This window comes from Chenopodium album, chromosome 4 (assembly GCF_948465745.1).
Source record: "Chenopodium album chromosome 4, dcCheAlbu1.1, whole genome shotgun sequence".
NCBI lineage: Eukaryota > Viridiplantae > Streptophyta > Magnoliopsida > Caryophyllales > Amaranthaceae > Chenopodium > Chenopodium album.
In genome coordinates, this window is record NC_137837.1 from 32154674 (window position 1) to 32173177 (window position 18504).

At 35.1% G+C, this 18504-nt stretch overlaps 1 protein-coding gene across 2 annotated transcripts; it reads left to right on the forward strand.

Moving 5' to 3' along the window:
- Positions 1-14654: 14654 nt before the first annotated feature.
- Positions 14655-17113, forward strand: LOC145629081 (uncharacterized). 2 transcript variants are annotated; one of them, XM_081681566.1, is made up of 5 exons: positions 14655-15163; positions 15958-16079; positions 16196-16236; positions 16310-16408; positions 16660-17113. In XM_081681566.1, exons 1-5 carry the CDS (start codon positions 14710-14712, stop codon positions 16802-16804), a joined length of 861 nt encoding a protein of 286 aa, XP_081537692.1. In that variant the 5' UTR covers positions 14655-14709; the 3' UTR covers positions 16805-17113. The 2 variants fall into 2 exon arrangements, with proteins under 2 accessions (XP_081537692.1, XP_081537693.1); XM_081681567.1 differs by having other exon boundaries at positions 15991-16079.
- The last annotated feature ends 1391 nt before the right edge of the window (positions 17114-18504 follow it).

Consider the following 18504-nt stretch of genomic DNA (forward strand, 5'->3'; position numbering starts at 1 on the left):
TTGCTTCTTAAGCTCATTGACTTCTTCTTGACTTGCCATCATCTTCTTAGCTTTTCTTTTTCGACCGGCTGGTTTATCAAGAAGTTGAACTTGAATAAAGGTGTTTTCCTTGATTAATCGCCCTTCTCTCCTTGACCAAGTACTGTGGAAAGGGAAATTAGGGATATTTACTGTTAATTATTTGACTCAAACTCTATCCAACATCCAATAGATGGAAGAAGGTAGGAAGAATGAATATTGTGATATGGGGAAAGCATGTAGAGAATGGAAAGATGATGTAGATGGAGAGATATGAAAAAATTAGGAATAGAATGTACCCCCAACTCAAATGACGGAAAAAACCGACTCATGCATGAACCTAAGACATGGTCATGGTGACATGTACACTAAGTGTGCTAAGACTAGTAAGTGTAGGTGACATGTTAAGACTCTTGTGTAAGACCATGCGGCTAGACTATGTGACCAGACTCAATTAAGGATTTAACAAAGGTACTGTTATTAACAAAATAATCGAACTGATTAGCAAACTATTGAATTAGACTCGTCGTGATGACTCGAGTAAAATGTTGAATTGTCGCCAAAGCAACAGGACTGTTGCCGCACACTGCAGTGCAGCGCCAGACGACAAAGGTTTCACTCGACGTTGCACAGCAGCGTGTGGCGCTGCAGCCCAAATTGTGGCGCCATTACTAGAGCAATAATCTTGGACTACTTCCAGTATTTTAACTCTACGAACAAGCCTAAAGTCGTACTAAGTCAATTCTGATTAAATTATTAGACTTTAATTACTCAAATTAGGCAAAGTCCTTTTAGTCATTAATCCGTTTATTTAAGGCTTAAACACAAGTAAAACGAACGGTTAGGAAAAATACATAGAGTATGCACAACAAATAATGCACAATTAGTCAGGTAGGCACAATATGATGCAATGAGTTTGCAACCTAGCCATGGCTCTATTTCTCTAAAGCTCGGGATATGGGTTAGTCAAAGAGGGTCATGGTTATGAGTCCGGATGCACCGCGCGGAAGCCTTACCATATCATCGGCGACAGGCTCTGTTTTCTACACACCAGTTCCTACATGCCTCATCAGCTTTCTGTGTTCGATAAAATTTTCCAGTTTTTCGCAACATTATTTTGATCCTAGTTGTGAAAGATATTCCTCAAATTTCCTACGTGTAAAAATCCTATGTTTTTAACTCATTACGGATGGTCTTTCCAATGAGATCTTTTTTATGCATATGACAATAATGTTAATCAAAATTACGCACATGAAATACTTAGAACTTTTCGAGTCTCATCCACTCATTCTAAATAATTGCCAAAATAAATTTTAGGAATTGAAATAGAAATCCTCCCCAATGGAGTCGCCAAAAACTATAGGGAATATTTCAAGCGTTACCCCAAACTTGAACCCCACTGTAATCATACACTTAAGCATGGAGGCGTCCAATGGGAAGGAAGCTAGAGTAAAAGAGTCGCCAACAAGTTTTAGGAACTTGTAAACCGTTCACAGGGTGAAGGTTACACCCCTTAACGATCCAGGAGATCGTTAACTCCAATAGGTCTGGAACCATGACTGGAAGTTTGGGGATGAAGGTACAAATCCAACCTAAAAGAGATTGAACCTGCCCTAATAATACGCCTCTACTTTATTCTGATCGCATTCATGTGCGCTTTTTTACTAACATGCAATCAATAGGTTTACCCTAAACCTGTTTATCTATGTTGGTTGAATATTAATGCACAAATAATACTATTATTGGCGATCACTTGAATTATAATCAAATTAACCCTAAACATGATTATTAATTATCTTATTAAGTGTGATTATAAGTATAAAATTCCCTTTAAACATGCATAAAATGATAAAAGGCGTGATCAAGAAATAACAATAAATAAGCATCAAGCAACATAATAATAATAATAATCATAATAACAACAATAATCATTATAACAATTATAACAATTATTATAACAATAATAAAAAGATCATGTTAAAGCATAATAATAGCAAGATCCTAGGCATGATACTAACAAGATTAATAACAAACTGTAGGGAATATTTAAGCGTTAATCCCCTAGCTTGAACCCCACTGTGATCATACACTAAAGTACGGTGGCGTCCAAAGGGAAAGTAGATAGAGCAAAAGAGTCGCCAACAAGTTTTTTTAGGAACTTGTAAACCGTTCACGAGGTGAAGGTTACACCCCTTAACGATCCAAGAGATCGTCAACTCCATAAGGTCTTGAACCAAATAGGGTTCGGGGATGAAGGTACAAATCCAACCTAAATGAGATTGAACCTGCCCTAATAATAGGCCTCTACTTTATTCTGATCGTATTCATGTGCGCTTTCTGACTAACATGCAATCAATAGGATTACCCTAAACATGTTTATCTATGTTGGTTGAATATTAATGCACAAATAAACTATTATTGGCGATCACTTGAATTATAATCAAATTAACCCTAAACAAGATTATTATAATTATCTTATTAAGCGTGATTACAAGTACACATTCCCTTTAAACATGCATAAAAGGTGTGATCAAGCAATAACAATAAATATATATCAAGCAACATAATAAAAATCAATAATAATAATTATAATAATAATAATAATAATAATAATAATAATAATAATAATAATAATAATAATAATAATAATAATAATAATAATAATAATAATAATAATAATAATAATAATAATAATAATAGTAGTAGTAGTAGTAGTAGCAAGATCCTAGGCATGATACTAACAAGATTAATAACAAACCCTAGCATGTCACTAAGCAATAAAAATCATATATTTATCCCTAACATGATACTAACAATCATAAATATTAGGAAAGAAAATAGAAGGCATATAACAATCATACTTAGTATTAAATTTACCCTAGACATGATAATAGGAATCATAATAACAACCTAAGAATGAACTCTATATCATAACATCAATAAAAAATAAAAAAAAAAAAAAAAAACCATTAAAGTACTTACTTTGATGCCGCGTACCTCTTTCTAATAACAAAATACACGTGTTAGTAACTTCAAGGAAAATAATAAATCAAACAATTAAATTAAATAATGGAAATAAAGATTTGGGACCAAACCCTCGGAAATTAAACCTTTCACGTCTAGGGCGAAGGCAACTTCGAATATGGCTAGGAGTTTCTAGATCTAATGAATGCGGAATTTTTTGTATTTGAGAGAAAGCTAGTTTAGAAAAGAGAGAGAGAGAGAAAATTGGTGATTGTAGATTATAGGTTGATTGTAGATTGTAGGTTGATTGTAGATGAATGAAAACGGAGTTTTACTACGTTATTTATAAAGAAAATCGGCCAAAAAGATAAAATATCAAAAAAGAATTCTGATGCAAATAAAATTGGATTAGCGCCAACGCTGGCTATTGGCGCCAGACGCCAACATTAGCACCAGGCGCCAATGCTAGCGCCAGGCGCTACAGCTGGCGTTTGGCGCTGATTCAGAAATTCACGCGTTTTCTTAAAATCAGATAAAAATTGCCGTACAGGAGGATAAAACCGTATTTCCCTCAAAAAATGTTCTTTGGTTCTAATTGAAACTCTAAAAAAGTCAACGAAAGTCAATTTATCAATGCTAATTGAATTAGGAATGAAAAGAATCTTCTAGAAGAATCTAGAACACTAAAACCATTCCTAATTGCATTAGGAATGATAAATCTATATTAGGCCCTCCTCTAGATCATTGGGCCGCATATAAGGCTCAAACCGGACCCAGTTCAGTAATTTGGCCATAACTTCCTCAATATTCATCGGAATTGGGCTTATAATATATCGTTGGAAATCTCTTGTCAATCCCCATCCAACTACACTACTATTGGACCCATATCATGGACCAACCAAACTGTATTGGCTGTTTTCTTAAAATAAGTTTTCAAAAACAAAGAGGAGAGAAAAGAAATAAAAACTATCCGCAACACTAGACTTTCCACACTTTCACTTCATTCGATTATGATTCGACGCGAAAGGTACTCATCACTGGGTTTGGTTTTGGGGAGACACAAATGGGTGTCTATACAAACCCTAGCATGTCACTTAACATCAAAGATTAAATATTTAGCCCTAACATGATACTAACATGAATATTAGGAAAGAGAATAAGAAGCATCGTAGGAATCATAATAAGCATATTTGATATTATAAACTTTACCCTAAACAAGATACTAGGAATCATTGTTGTCATTCAAAACATCAAATTAAGGAAAACATCCTAACATGACACTAGGAATCAAAATAGGAACCTAAACATGGTTTCTATATCATAATAACAATGAAAACAATTAAAGCACTTACGTGGATGTCTCGTATCTCTTTCTAATAACAAAATACACACGTTAGTAACTGCAAGGAAAATATAAAATTAAAACAATTAAATAAAATAATTGAAATAGAGATTTGGGACCAAACCCTCAGAAATATCAAACCTTTCACGTCTAGGGCGAAGGCAACTTCGAATTTGGCTAGGTTTGTCTAGATCTTGTGAATGCGGAATTTTGTATGTAAAGGCTAGTTTAGAAAAGAGAGGGAGAGAGAAAGTATCAAGAATTTCTTGATGAGAGTTGGTAAGAATTGGTAATTCAAAACGGAGATTTTAGGACGCTATTTATAGAGAAAATCAGCCGGATATGATTACAAAACGAATCAGAGTTTCGAAAAGAATAAAACACGACGCTGTCGCCAAACACGCGCCTGTCGCCAGACGCCAGGCGTGTCGTACGGCGCTGCAATCAATATTTCCACGCGTATTTATATTTTGATAAAATTTCAGGGTACAAGAGGGTAAAACGGTAATTTCCTTAAAACACTTCTTTTATTCTAAATAAAACTCTTAAAAGTCAATTTATCAATGCTAATCAAATTAGGAATCAAAAGAACCTTCTAGAAGATTCTAGAAGACTATAATCAATCCTAATCGCATTAGGAATGATAAATCAATAATAGGTCCTCCTCTAGATCATTGGGCCGCATATAAAAATCAAATCGGGCCTAGTTTAGTAATTTGGCCATAACTTCCTCATTATTCATCGAAATTGAGCTTATAATATATCGTTGGAAAGCTCTTTTCGAACCCGACCCAACTACACCATTATTGGACCCTTTACATGGACCAAACAATATTGGATTGGCTTTTTTATTAAAATAGGTTTTCAAAAACAAAGAAAAAGAAAAAAATAAAAACTAACCGCAACACTAGACTTTCCACACTTTCACTTCATTCGATTATGATTCGACGTAAAAGGTACTCATCACTAAGTTTGGTTTTGGGGAGACACAAATGGGTGTCTACAAAGAGGATCCATGGTTATGAGTCCAGATGCACCGCACGGAAGCCTTACCTTTGGAAGGGTTGGCGCATGTGGATGGGACCCCGCGAGTTAATCTCGCTTCCATGGTTTGGTGAATTCAAGATTCTCGGATGTACCCTTTGTTGCTCAGAGCATTCAATCAGGTTGATGGAGCATGAATTCCCAGAGGGTTATGTCCATATGTAGAACACGTATGGGTTTTAGAAAAGTGAGAAAAACTCAATCAGTAAGTAAAATCGAGCCAACAGTGCTAGAACTAGTCGAAACAAGAAGGCAGATTTTTGGCTCGATATTAGAAGAACACGGCGCCAGAAAACGGAGTCTGTCTCCAAAGAAATAGCTCTGTTGCCAGACGACATAATTGTCGCCAGGCAACACAACCATTTTTCAGGCGACGAACAAACGCCGCTTTGTATACGCTAGTTCCTACATGCCTCAGTAGCTTTCTGTGTTCTTAGAATTTTCCAGTTTTTGCAGTATTATTTTGATTCTAGTTGTGAAAGATATTTCTCAAATTTCCTTTGAGTAAAAATCCTATGATTTTTACTCATTACGGATGGTCTTTCCAATGAGAACCTTTTTTATGCATATGACAATAATGTTAATCAAAATTACGCACATGAAATACATAGAAATTTTCGAGTCTCATCCACTCATTCTAAATAATTGCCAAAATAAATTTCAGGAATTAAAATATAAATCCTCCCTAGTGGAGTGGCTAAAAAATTGTAGGGAATATTTCAAGCATTACCCCAAACTTGAACCCCACTGTGATCATACACTAAAGCATGGTGGCGTCCAAAAGGAAGGAAGATAGAGCAAAAGAGTCGCCAACAAGTTTTAGGAACTTGTAAACCATTCACAGGGTGAAGGTTACACCCCTTAACGATCCAGGAGATCGTTAACTCCAATAGATCTGGAACCAAGACTGGAAGTTCGAGGATGAAGGTACAAATCCAATCTAAAAGAGAAAGAACCTGCCCTAATAATAGGCCTCTACTTTATTCTACTCGTATTCATGTGCGCTTTCTGACTAATATGCAATCAATAGGTTTACCCTAAACATGTTTATCTATGTTGGTTGAATATTAATGCACAAATAAATCTATTATTAGCGATCACTTGAATTATAATCATATTAACCTAAACAAGATTATTAATTATCTTATTTAGCGTGATTACAAGTACCAATTCCCTTTAAACATGCATAAAAGGTGTGATCAAGCAATAACAATAATAAATAATCAAGCAACATAATAATATTCATAATCATAAACATAATAATCAAAATAATAATGTTAAAGTATAAAAATAGCAAGATCCTAGGCATGATACTAACAAGATTAATAACAAACCCTAGCATGTCACTTAGCAATATGAATCAAAGCTTTAACCCTAACATGATACTAACATGCTATTAGGAAAGAAAATAGGAAGCATCATAGAAATCATAATTGATATAAGGAACTTATTCTTACCCTAAACATCATACTAAGAAAAGCATCCTAACATGATACTAGGAAAAGCATCCTAACATGATACTAGGATTCAAAAAACAAACTAGACATGATTTCTATATCATAATATCGATTAAAACAATTAAAACACTTACTAGGATGCCTCGTATCTCTTTCTAATAACAAAATACACGCGTTAGTAACTTCAAGGAAAATATAAAACAAACCATTTAATTAAATAATTAAAATAGAGATTTGGGACCAAACCCTCAGAAATATCAAACCTTTCACGTCTAGGGCGAAGGCAACTTCGAACTTGGCTAGGTGTGTCTAGTGCTAATGTATGAGGAATTTTGTTTGTAAAAGGCTAGTCTAGAAAGAGCGAGAGAGAGAATAACCTTTAGCTTAGAGAGAGAGAAGAGAATTAGAGAATTCTGATTATTTTTTGATAATTGAAAACGGAGGTCTAAGGACCCTATTTATAATAAAATAGTCTGGAATTGATAATACGAATCAGAGTTCAAAAAGGAATAAAACACGCCTCTGTCGCCAATAACAAGACCTGTCGCCAGGCGACAGGGTCTCGCTGTCGTTTGGCGATGCAGAAGGTTTTCCACGCGTTTTTGATAAAATCAAGTCGTAAAAGTCCGTACAAAGGGTAATATTGTAATTTCATTTAAAACACTTCTTTTATTCCAAATAAAACTCATAAAACATAATTATCAATCCTAATCCCATAAGATTCAAAAGAACCTTCTAGAAGTTTCTAGGAGAGTATAATCAATCCTAATAGCTTTAGGAATGATAATTCATAATAGGCCCTCATCTAGATCATTGGGCCGCATATAAAAACCAATCCGGGCCCAGTTTAGTATTTTGGCCATAACTTCCCCATTATTCATTGTAATTGGGCTTATAATATATCGTTGGAAAGCTCTTTTTAAACCCAATCCCACTACACCATTATTGGACCCTTGTTATGGACCAAACTAAACTGGATTGGATATTTTATAAAATAGAGTATGTTTTCGAAAACAGAAAGAGAGAATTTTAATAAAAACTAACCACAACATTAGACATTCCACACTTTCACTTCATTCGATTATGATTCGACGCGAAAGGTATTCATCACTGGGTTTGGTTTTGGGGAGACACAAATGGGTGTCTATAGCTTTTTAATCGGTTCTGGTTGTTCAAGAAGAGTATCAGCCCCAGCAACAACCGGAATAGGATCAATCGGCTGAGCAACTGCAGAGTTAGGCAATGGAACAGTAATTGGGGAAACCCTAGGTATTGTTCCATTGGATTTACGTTGTAATTGGTAATGAAAAGCTTAATGGTGTTGCTTAAGAAGCTTTAAATCAGCTCTAGTGATCTTCCCTGTAGATGGATGAACTAAATGAGAAGGTAGAATTACCAGTTTAAGCTCATCTTCAACCTTATGAATCCACTACTAGAAAACAACCAAATTACGACGGAATGGTTCCGACGAATGCATTATTACTTCGGAAAAATCGAAATTTCTGACGGATTATAATTTCGTTGGATATTTCTGGCGAATTCTACAAATCTGTCGAAAATTTCCGACATAATAAAAATCCGTCAAAATATATGTACTTTTCGACGGATATTTTCGTCGGAAATTAATTTTTTCGATGGATTTATAGTCCATAGGAATATAATTTTAAAAATAAACAAATAAACCTCTAGAAACCCTAACACCCATATTCTATTTTCTCCTCTTCTCCCTTTGTCCTTCTCTTTGTCTTTCATCTTCTCTCTCCTCTCTCCTCTCCTTCTCTCTCTCTCTCGTGTTCTCCATTCTCACTCCATCTCTCTCATGTTCTCCTTCCTCTTCTCTCTTGTTCTCCTGCTCATTCTCTCTATCTCGTTCTCCTTCTTCTTTCCTCTCCTCTTCTTTCTATCTCGTTCTCCTGCCCTTTCTCTCTCGTTCTTCTTCTCTATCTCTCCTTTACATTCCACTCTTTCGACCACCTCAAATCGCCCACCATCACCATCACCACCGACATCAACAACAACACTAGCAACACCGTCATCAACAATACCCTCACCGGCATCAACATAAACAACAATTTTCATCTTTTTTCGCCCTTTCTCTCTCTTCTTATGTAGAGAACACAGGTTTCCAGGTCAAATTCGACCATGAAAACTTTAGATTGAGAGTTTTTATGGTTGAATTTGGCCTCTTAAACCCAATTTCGAGGTCATACGTGACGAGGGGTGGAGACTAGGTCGTTGAAACTAATCCTCCCTCAGTCAAACTAAATTTGTAAACACTTAACTGTAGACACCCATTTGTGTCTCCCCAAAACCAAATCCAATGATGAGTACCTTTCGCGTCGAATCATAATCGAATGAAGTGAAAGTGTGGAAAGTCTAGTGTTGCGGATAGTTTTAATTTCTTTTCTCTTCTCTCTGTTTTTGAAAATTTATTTTAAGAAAACAGTCAATCCAGTTTGTTTGGTCCATGATATGGGTCCAATAGTAGTGTAGTTGGATGGGGCTTGACAAGAGCTTTCCAACGATATATTATAAGCCCAATTCCGATGAATATTGAGGAAGTTATGGCCAAATTACTGAACTGGGCCCGTTTTGAGCCTTATATGCGGCCCAATGATCTAGGGGAGGGCCTAATAGATTTATCATTCCTAATGCAATTAGGAATGGTTTTAGTCTTCTATATTCTTCTAGAAGGTTCTTTTCATTCCTAATTCAAATTGCATTGATAAATTGACTTTTGTTGACCTTTTCAGAGTTTTAATTAAAATCAAAGAACATTTTTTGAGGAAAGATACGATTTTATCCTCCTGTACGACAATTTTTATCTGATTTTAAGAAAACGCGTGAATTTCTCAATCAGCGCCAAACGCCAGCTGTAGCGCCTGGCGCTAGCATTGGCGCCTAGCGCTAATGTTGGCGTCTGGCGCCAATAGCCAGTGTTGGCGCCAACATCGTTTTATGTGCGCCAGAACTCTGTTTTGATATTTTATCTTTTTGGCTGATTTTCTTTATAAATAACGTCGTAAAAACTCCGTTTTGATCTACAATTCTCATCAATTCTTATTCTCATCTACAATCACCAATTCTCATCTACAATCTACCAACTCTCATCAAGATTTCCTTGATCTCTCTCTCTCTCTCTTTTTTCTAAACTAGCTTCTCTCAAATACGAAATTCCGCATTCATTAGATCTAGATACACCTAGCCATATTCGAAGTTGCCTTCGCCCTAGACGTGAAAGGTTTAATTTCTGAGGGTTTGGTCCCAAATCTCTCTTTTAATTATTTAATTTAATTGTTTTGTTTATTATTTTCCTTGAACTTACTAACGCGTGTATTTTGTTATTAGAAAGAGGTACGAGGCATCAAAGTAAGTACTTTAATGGTTTTTATTGATGTTATGATATAGATTTCATGCTTAGGTTGTTATTTTGATTCCTAGTATCATGTCTAGGGTAACTTTAATATTAAGTATGATTAAAAGTATGATGCCTTCTATTTTCTTCCTAATATTTATGATTGTTAGTATCATGTTAGGATTAAAGCTTTGATCTTTATTGCTTAGTGACATGCTAGGGTTTGTTATTAATCTTGTTAGTATCATGCCTAGGATCTTGCTATTTTTATGCTTTAATTAACATGATTATTTTAATTATTATTATTATGATTGTTATAATTATTATTATGATTATTATTATTATGTTGCTTGATATTTATTGTTATTGCTTGATCACGCCTTTTATGCATGTTTAAAGGAAATTTGTACTTGTAATCACGCTTAATAAGATAATTAATAATCTTGTTTAGGGTTAATTTGATTATAATTCAAGTGATCGCCAATAATAGTTTTATTTGTGCATTAATATTCAACCAACATAGATAAACAGGTTTAGGGTTAAACCTATTGCTTGTATGTTAATCAGAAAGCGCACATGAATACGATTAGAATAAAGTAGAGGCCTATTATTAGGGCAGGTTCAATCTCTTTTAGGTTGGATTTGTACCTTCATCCCCGAACCCTATTTGGTTCAAGACCTTATGGAGTTGACGATCTCTTGGATCGTTAAGGGGTGTAATCTTCACCTCGTGAACGGTTTACAAGTTCCAAAAAAACTTGTTGGTGACTCTTTTGCTCTATCTTCTTTCCCTTTGGACGCCACCGTACTTTAGTGTATGATCACAGTGGGGTTCAAGCTAGGGGATTAACGCTTGAAATATTCCCTACAGGAAACCTATATACAAGTATAGAGGCAAGTCAAGGGTCAAACCCAAATGAACGGTAATGTTCAACCGCACTTAATTATGCGCCTAAGCTAGGTCGAACTCTTAGGATAAAAGGTAAACACTATAACCAACTATCAAAATGAAGAACCAAACAAATAAACACTAGGAACGGGGATCAACAAGTAATCATGACAATTGTAGCAACTCGAGAACAATATGCAAATCAATGGTTGTGAAGACTAATGGCAAGCTTAATCAAAAGAGTCAACAAGCTATCTCCTAGAGGTCAAACTAGCGCCAACTACGAGAGACTCTAACTAGGAGCATCACTAATCAAGCTCAATCGACAATTGCAATTCCTAAATCAATGGTCCGTATCATTAAAAACTACAATGCAATCTAGCATAATTATCAAGGCCTAATCGAATTACACACATGCAAACTTCCATTAATCACTTTAATCTCAACAATTAATCAACATAATCCCCAAATTAAGCACAATCAATCAATCATACAAGTTTCACCCAATTCCTAGCAAACAACTACTCTAACATCATCATATAATCAACTAACAACTAAAGAAATCAAGAATCAACAATATATGAAGAACAACTACACTAATCAACAATCAAACATCAAAATCAAACAAAGCAATAAAATGAGATAGAGTTAAGAATGCTAATTGATAATAGAGAAGATCTTCAACACAATTGTCACCATTAAATCTTCAATCTCTCAATCACCATTGAAATTCCTCACTTTCCCTCTCTAAAATCTACTCCTATAAACTAACCCTAGAACTAGAGAGAGAAGCTCTCAATTAAGCTAAGAATATGATCTAAATCTAAAATGAAAACTTGCTGCAAAAATTGGGTTCAAAAGGGTATTTATAAGAGGTGCAAAACGAAGAAGAGCAAAGCTGGAACCCGCAGAGGAGCGCTAGCGCAGCAGTAGTGCGCGCCCGCATAAGGGGGTCGCGCGCCCGCGCTCTTCTGGGTTTCTTCGGATCTTATCGCAGCTTCATGCGTTCGCTAAGGTCTTCGAATGAACGCAAAACATGATTATGATGAACACTAAGAGAGGCAGTCCCAAAAGCACTTAATTGTGGGTTCAACACCCCATCTTCATGAGAGCACGACTTGAGAGCGCAAGAGCTAGAACTTGGAGAATCCACTTCCTTGCATCTTGAGCTTTCCAATTGCCATGAGCTTGCTCCAAAAGCATCTCCCACCTTAGTGATTCACCAATATCAGATCTAAACCTCGTAAAATACCTACAACCACAAAAATAGAGCAAATAAAGGAGAAAATAGTAGAAAAACCAACAAAATGCATAAAAGTTACAAAATAAGAGATGAAAGGTAAAACCAAGACCAAATGCATAAAACTAAACATTTATTAAGCAGAAAATCCGTGAAAAGAAGGTAAAAACAACTTAAATGCTCATCAAATGGGTGTCATTTGTGACACCCATCAATGTGTGGTCGAATTAAGGTATATATCTTTTTTTCAATTTTTTTGATTTTATTTTGTTATTTTATTGGATTTTTTTTACAATTTATGGTGGTGGAAGGTGGTTGCTGTTGGAGTTTGGGTTTTGTGGGTAATGGTTAAGGATTTTAATTTTTAAAATTTTTTTTGTTAATTTCGGTGGTTTTGGTTTGGTTACCTGGATTTGGGTGGGTTTGGTTAGGACTTGGGTGTTTTAGGTGGGTGGATCTGGGTACGGGTTTGGTGGGGTGGTAGTGGGTGGTAGTGGCAGTGGGGTGGTAGTGGGTGGTAGTGGCGGTGGGGTGGTAGTGGGTGGTAGTGGCGGTGGGGTGGTAGTGGGTGGTAGTGGCGATGGAGTGGTAGTGGGTGGTAGTGGCGGTGATGTGGGTGACTTGGTGGTAGTGGCGGTGGTGGTCTGATGTTAGGGTTAGGATTAGTTAGCGGTTGTTGGTGGTGCAGCGTATTTTTAATTTTATTAAAACATTTTTCGACGAAATTTCGGTCGGAACTTTCCGACGAAATTGGGTTCGTCGGATCTTTACAACGGATTTTCTCGGCCTCGGAAAACCTCTTTCGACGAAAGAATTCCGTCGGATCGGAAATTCCGTCGAAAGATGTCGTTTTTCCTACAGATGCTTTTCCGACAACCGGTTCGTCAGATTCGGGTTTTCCGACGGATTTAGGGGTGTTTTCGAGGAAATTTTTCCGTCGGAAACGAGCTGTTTTCTAGAAGTGAATCGAGCTAGGGTTTCCAGTGCCATTCGAATCCTTTAATTGATTAGACTTGAAGCAGCTAATGAACCAAAAGATGGGGTTTGAGATAGTGGGGTTGATTGTTTCTTCTTGCGAGCCATGATCGAGCTTACTGAATGAGAACATCGATTCAGAAAATCGCCATGGAAAAGGAGAAAAAAGTCAACAAAAAGTCAACCCCTCTTTGTTTATATAAAATTGTTCAATATTTGGGGATGTTTTATAGTTCATTTGCAAGAACTTCAAGCAGGGATTTCCTAGCCTTTGTGCTTGCCGTATTGATCTAAATAGGAACACCCTCCCGTAAATCTCTAGATCTCATATGCCTTCCCTCAAACTATGTATTGTCATTAGGGTTGGTATAAACTCCCATTTCCAGCTCGATATCAACATTGTCCTCGACTAGGATTTCAGGGTCTACAATGGGTGGTGTAAGATTGTCTTGAGTCATTTCAGCAGTATTTTTTCCCTTAAACGGCGTCAAATATTGTAAGGTTTTTGGGATGTCTCGAGGGAAATTTATAATGTCGAATATGCCTCACCTGGCACCTGCAAAATAACGAACCCTAGGCTTGATGGAGTTTCGCCTACAACAATCAAGTTAGCACCAGAAAGGTCAAAAGTCTAAACAGTAGATTGGAACGGTATTAATTATAGTTAGAGAACTCTAATCACTTTTCAACATGTGTAACCCATCATTAAAGAAGGTTTATATAGTGTATGGAAATGCACGTAAATTAGGGTTTTAACCTAATTGCTTTGCTATTTTTACCTTATTAGGTAATTAGATGGTATGGGCTCATGGCCCATTAGGAGTTGTAAAACCAGAGGGCCACATGTTCAGTTTTGATTGACCTAATTGGGCTGAGTTGGATTGACATGTGTCAAGCTCCCATTGGTCCAGCTGAGTGGGTATATTTACCTAAACACCTTACATTTACAAAACTTATTCACCCATTTTTATTTGTTTATCATTATCATTTGTTTATTCCCTAACAAATTGCACTTACATAATATTTTTAACAAAGTCAAACTAACTGCATAAAATATCGTGTTAGCGAAAGTATTGCAACTAAAAGAATATAAACAATATTTGTTGATAGATAAAGTATTATTGGTTAAAAATCACATTGACATACATATCCAATTAATTAGAAACACCCAAAATAAAGATAAAGAGAGATCACCTGGGAATCTGGGATAATAAAATCATAAGAGATCTCAAACTCTAGACATCCCCAATACAAAAGATGGTAGAAAATCAGAACTAAAAGTTGAAAGAATCAAATTATGTACCAGTTATAGTAAGATTATGAAATTACAAAAATACCCATCCAAAATCACATTAAACCCCCGTTTAAACCCCAAACACAATCCACCAATCACACCAAACAACCAAAACCCAAAAAAAAATTTCAATGGTGATGCTTGGATTACTCTGCGCACGCCCATTAAAGCCTTGGAATATATCACCTCAAACCTTCTCCCTCCACACCCACTACCATCAATCTCATTCTCAATTGACCAATAACGTCGCCGATGGAGCCTCTTCGGTCTCCATTTGGCGGGTAAATGTTCCGGCTGCTGTTGCCAGCGGTGATTGGCGGAGGGATCACCTCCGCCCCGCAATCCACCAGCAACGAGGCGAGGGATCGTGGAATGTCGCTTGTGATGCTAGACCTGCTCGTTGGATTCACCGCCTTGACCTCGCTTATCTTCTCTATGGAGTTTGTGTCTATCTTTCTTTCAATGATGTTGTTGCGAACGACGGCGTTGTGGGTGAGATGGAGACCATTGTTGGCGTTGTCAATGAGGCGGAGAGAATGGTTAGCGAAGAGGGTTGTTCTGATTTATTGGATTTTCGGGTTACGGGTATTATTTTTTAAATTAGGAATCCTTTAAATTATTTATTTAACCTATTTAAGTAGCTATATTTATTCATAATCTTCAATTGATTATATTCAATTTTATATTTTTGTTAAATTCAATCATTTTCTAAATTTATTATTTGCTCAGTACACTAATCAGACTATCTTGTTGCAAAATATTAGACCAATCTGAGTATTCAATGCCATAATTTCTGAACAAAATTGGAATATGGGGTTGTGGATTATCCGAAGGTTTTTACATAAATATATATATCAATTCATTTTACTGATTTACTTGCACTGTAATTTAGTTTATTGCCCGTAAAATATAATTCCTGTAATTCGGAAAATAATTCACCAGACTATTTTAATTTTAATTAATTTGGAAGAGTTTTATTGAATTATTTGAGGTTCATTTTTTTAATAAAAATTTCAATCAATATAGTCTAAAGTCCTTGATTTTTAATTTTAATTTTAAAACGTGACTCTATTTTCCGGGAAAAAGTCAGGACACATTGACACTATTTCCTAGAAAAGTCAAGTTTTCAAACATTGATTTTTTATTTATTTATTTTTTTTCATAGTATATTGTGAAATTAACAAATTAGTAGTGTGATTCACTTCCTATGCAAAATGAGCTTTACAATTTCAATTACTGACATTATGTAGCATCATTGGTAATCTAATGTCTTGCATTTGAGTTTTATTGCTTGGTTTTAAAAACACATGAAACTAATTAAACAAAATATTGCTCTGTATATTATAGTAATGAACGTCACTTTTTCAAAATGATCAAAGGTGTACAACCAGATGGCCGATGTTTGTTTAGAGCAATAGCTCACGGAGCTTGCTTACAAACCGGAGAGGGAGTGCCTGACGAAGACCGTCAGAGAGAGCTTGCTGATGATTTGAGGGCTAAGGTGGATTGTTTAAAAAACTTAATAGTGAAGCGATTTTATGCAATAAATAAACAAAGTAATTAGTTGTTATAAACAAATTTTGGATCTTAAACATATTTCTTCTGTTTTCTTTATAGGTGGTCGAAGAGCTCTTAAAGAGGCGCAAAGAAATGGAAGGGTATGTTTCTTTCTTATTGCAAAAACAATTTTCTTTGAATCGTATCTGTGTGTGTAATCTTAAACTTTCATAGGTTCATTGATGAAGACTTTGATTTGTATGTTGAGAGGATTCAAAAGCCTTATGTTTGGGGCGGAGAACTGGAAGTACGAATGGCATCTCATGTGCTCAAGTGAGTATTTGATAACTTCTACTATTTTGCATGTGTAGTGTTTTGGTTGTGTGAAATTTTTTATATACTCCAGGGTGATTAATCCATCCAAGGTTAGTTTTTACTCTTTATTTGATGATTAAATGAAAAATAATTATTAAAATAAAAACAACATATTCATAGGTGCACTGTGTATATAATCTCTCACTTTATTTAACTTCAAATTCTTAAATATGGTGTTTATGGTAACAATTGATGTTTTATTGTATCAGGAATCTGATATCTGTCTTTATGAAAGATCAGAAGACAAACAAATTGACAAACATATCAAATTATGGGGAAGAATATAATGACAAGTACCCTATAAATATTTTGTTTCATGGGTATGGTCACTATGAGCTTTTAGATAATTATTAAAGCCAATTTTTAAAACATGATAAGAAAACTATGACTAAAGAATATGATTTTAAAATTAATAAAGAATATCATTTTTTATACAGGCATTATAGGTGAGATTTACTATTTCTTTGTAGAATATTTTGGCCACAAATGAAATTTATGAAATATATATAAACCTTTCGTTGGTTAATTATTATAGGTTATTAACTGTTGGTTTCCTATGTTTGCTAATTAATTATTATTTCGTGGTGTACAACCAATAAACACTACTTTACGTACTCTATTTATTTAAATCATCAATACTTTTATCTTTTATTTTATTTCATTTTGTTCTATTTGATATAATATTTAGCATTGCAGCAGGACCTAAATATTACTTGACACTTTGAGATTTACGAGGAAAACTTCCATGGCCCAACTAGAAATTAAACCTCAAACTCTCTACAGATCTTCCTTAACCAATCTCTTCGTTATAATAGGTCAAGTCACTCCCAGGTACAACATATTACAATCGGACGTTAACCTATCCTAACCAACTTAAATCCCATATTAAAGTTGTTCCTAGCAGTACTCCTAGAGTATTTCTCTCTCCTCTTCACACAGTCTTTCATTTAGGAAGGCAAAGCTTTACTTTTTAAATAAGGCGAAACCCAACTTAAGGTTAGGGTGATGGGAAGACAACAAAAATCTCTCTTATTGTAACTTAGATTCTCTTGAATTTTCACACCCCCAAAGCCAATTACAAAACAATGATTTAAAAACTAATATAGATTTGTTAGAGATATGAATATTTCATATTTCTAAAAAGATTCAAAAGCATCACATGTAATCCGAAACTAATATGATAAAGCTTTTACTTGCCAAACTTATTACTCTTAAGTGCTTTTATGGTTTTCAAGCATTAAAGTCACACTTTTCCTTGAAATAAAAAGCTCTTATTTATAATAAAAACTTGTGACTTCAAAGTAGGGTTTAGAAACAAAATGACAGATACCAAAAACCATTTGTATAACTTATATTCATCATTTTGACCAAACCAAGCAAGTTAATCTTTTAAAAGATCGAAAATCTTATGTAAAATCGTTAAGAAAGATAAGTTTACATAAGATGAATATAATAAAATCAGCTTGTTATGTGTGTAGCTGGTCACATATAAAAATTTGTGTAATAAAATAGATTTTATTCAACTAAATCCCTACTTAATCTTTTCCAAACAAAACAAATTTTATCTTATTTGATTCCACTTATATTATCGAATGTCTAGCTTTATCACGTTTTTAGTAAGTTACATATTAAAGCAATCAATCTTATGTATACATCAATGCATGCTAACGTAATTACATAATACTAATCTCTATAAAGTCTTTGAATAACTACATTATTGAATTCTCAAACTCTGCATTGAGCATTGAATTGGATCTTGAGGCTTAGTTCCAATAATGAAACCACGTACTAGACTTTAATGATAATTTGTTGTTACATCTTTCAGCTCATTGCTGGAACCCGTGGTCCATGTTCTTCTAGAACTTCTTGTCATCTTCTAAGTTCGTTAACGAGATTATGCAATTTAAACCTATCTTATAAGCTTGTTGTGTACCCACCGAGACTCAGCATACATTCACGCCATGAACCACCACCCCAACCTAACCACCGCCCACGCTAAGCCACCTCCGCCCACCGCCAACCTTAACCCAAAATCCAGAAAATTCAACCCACAA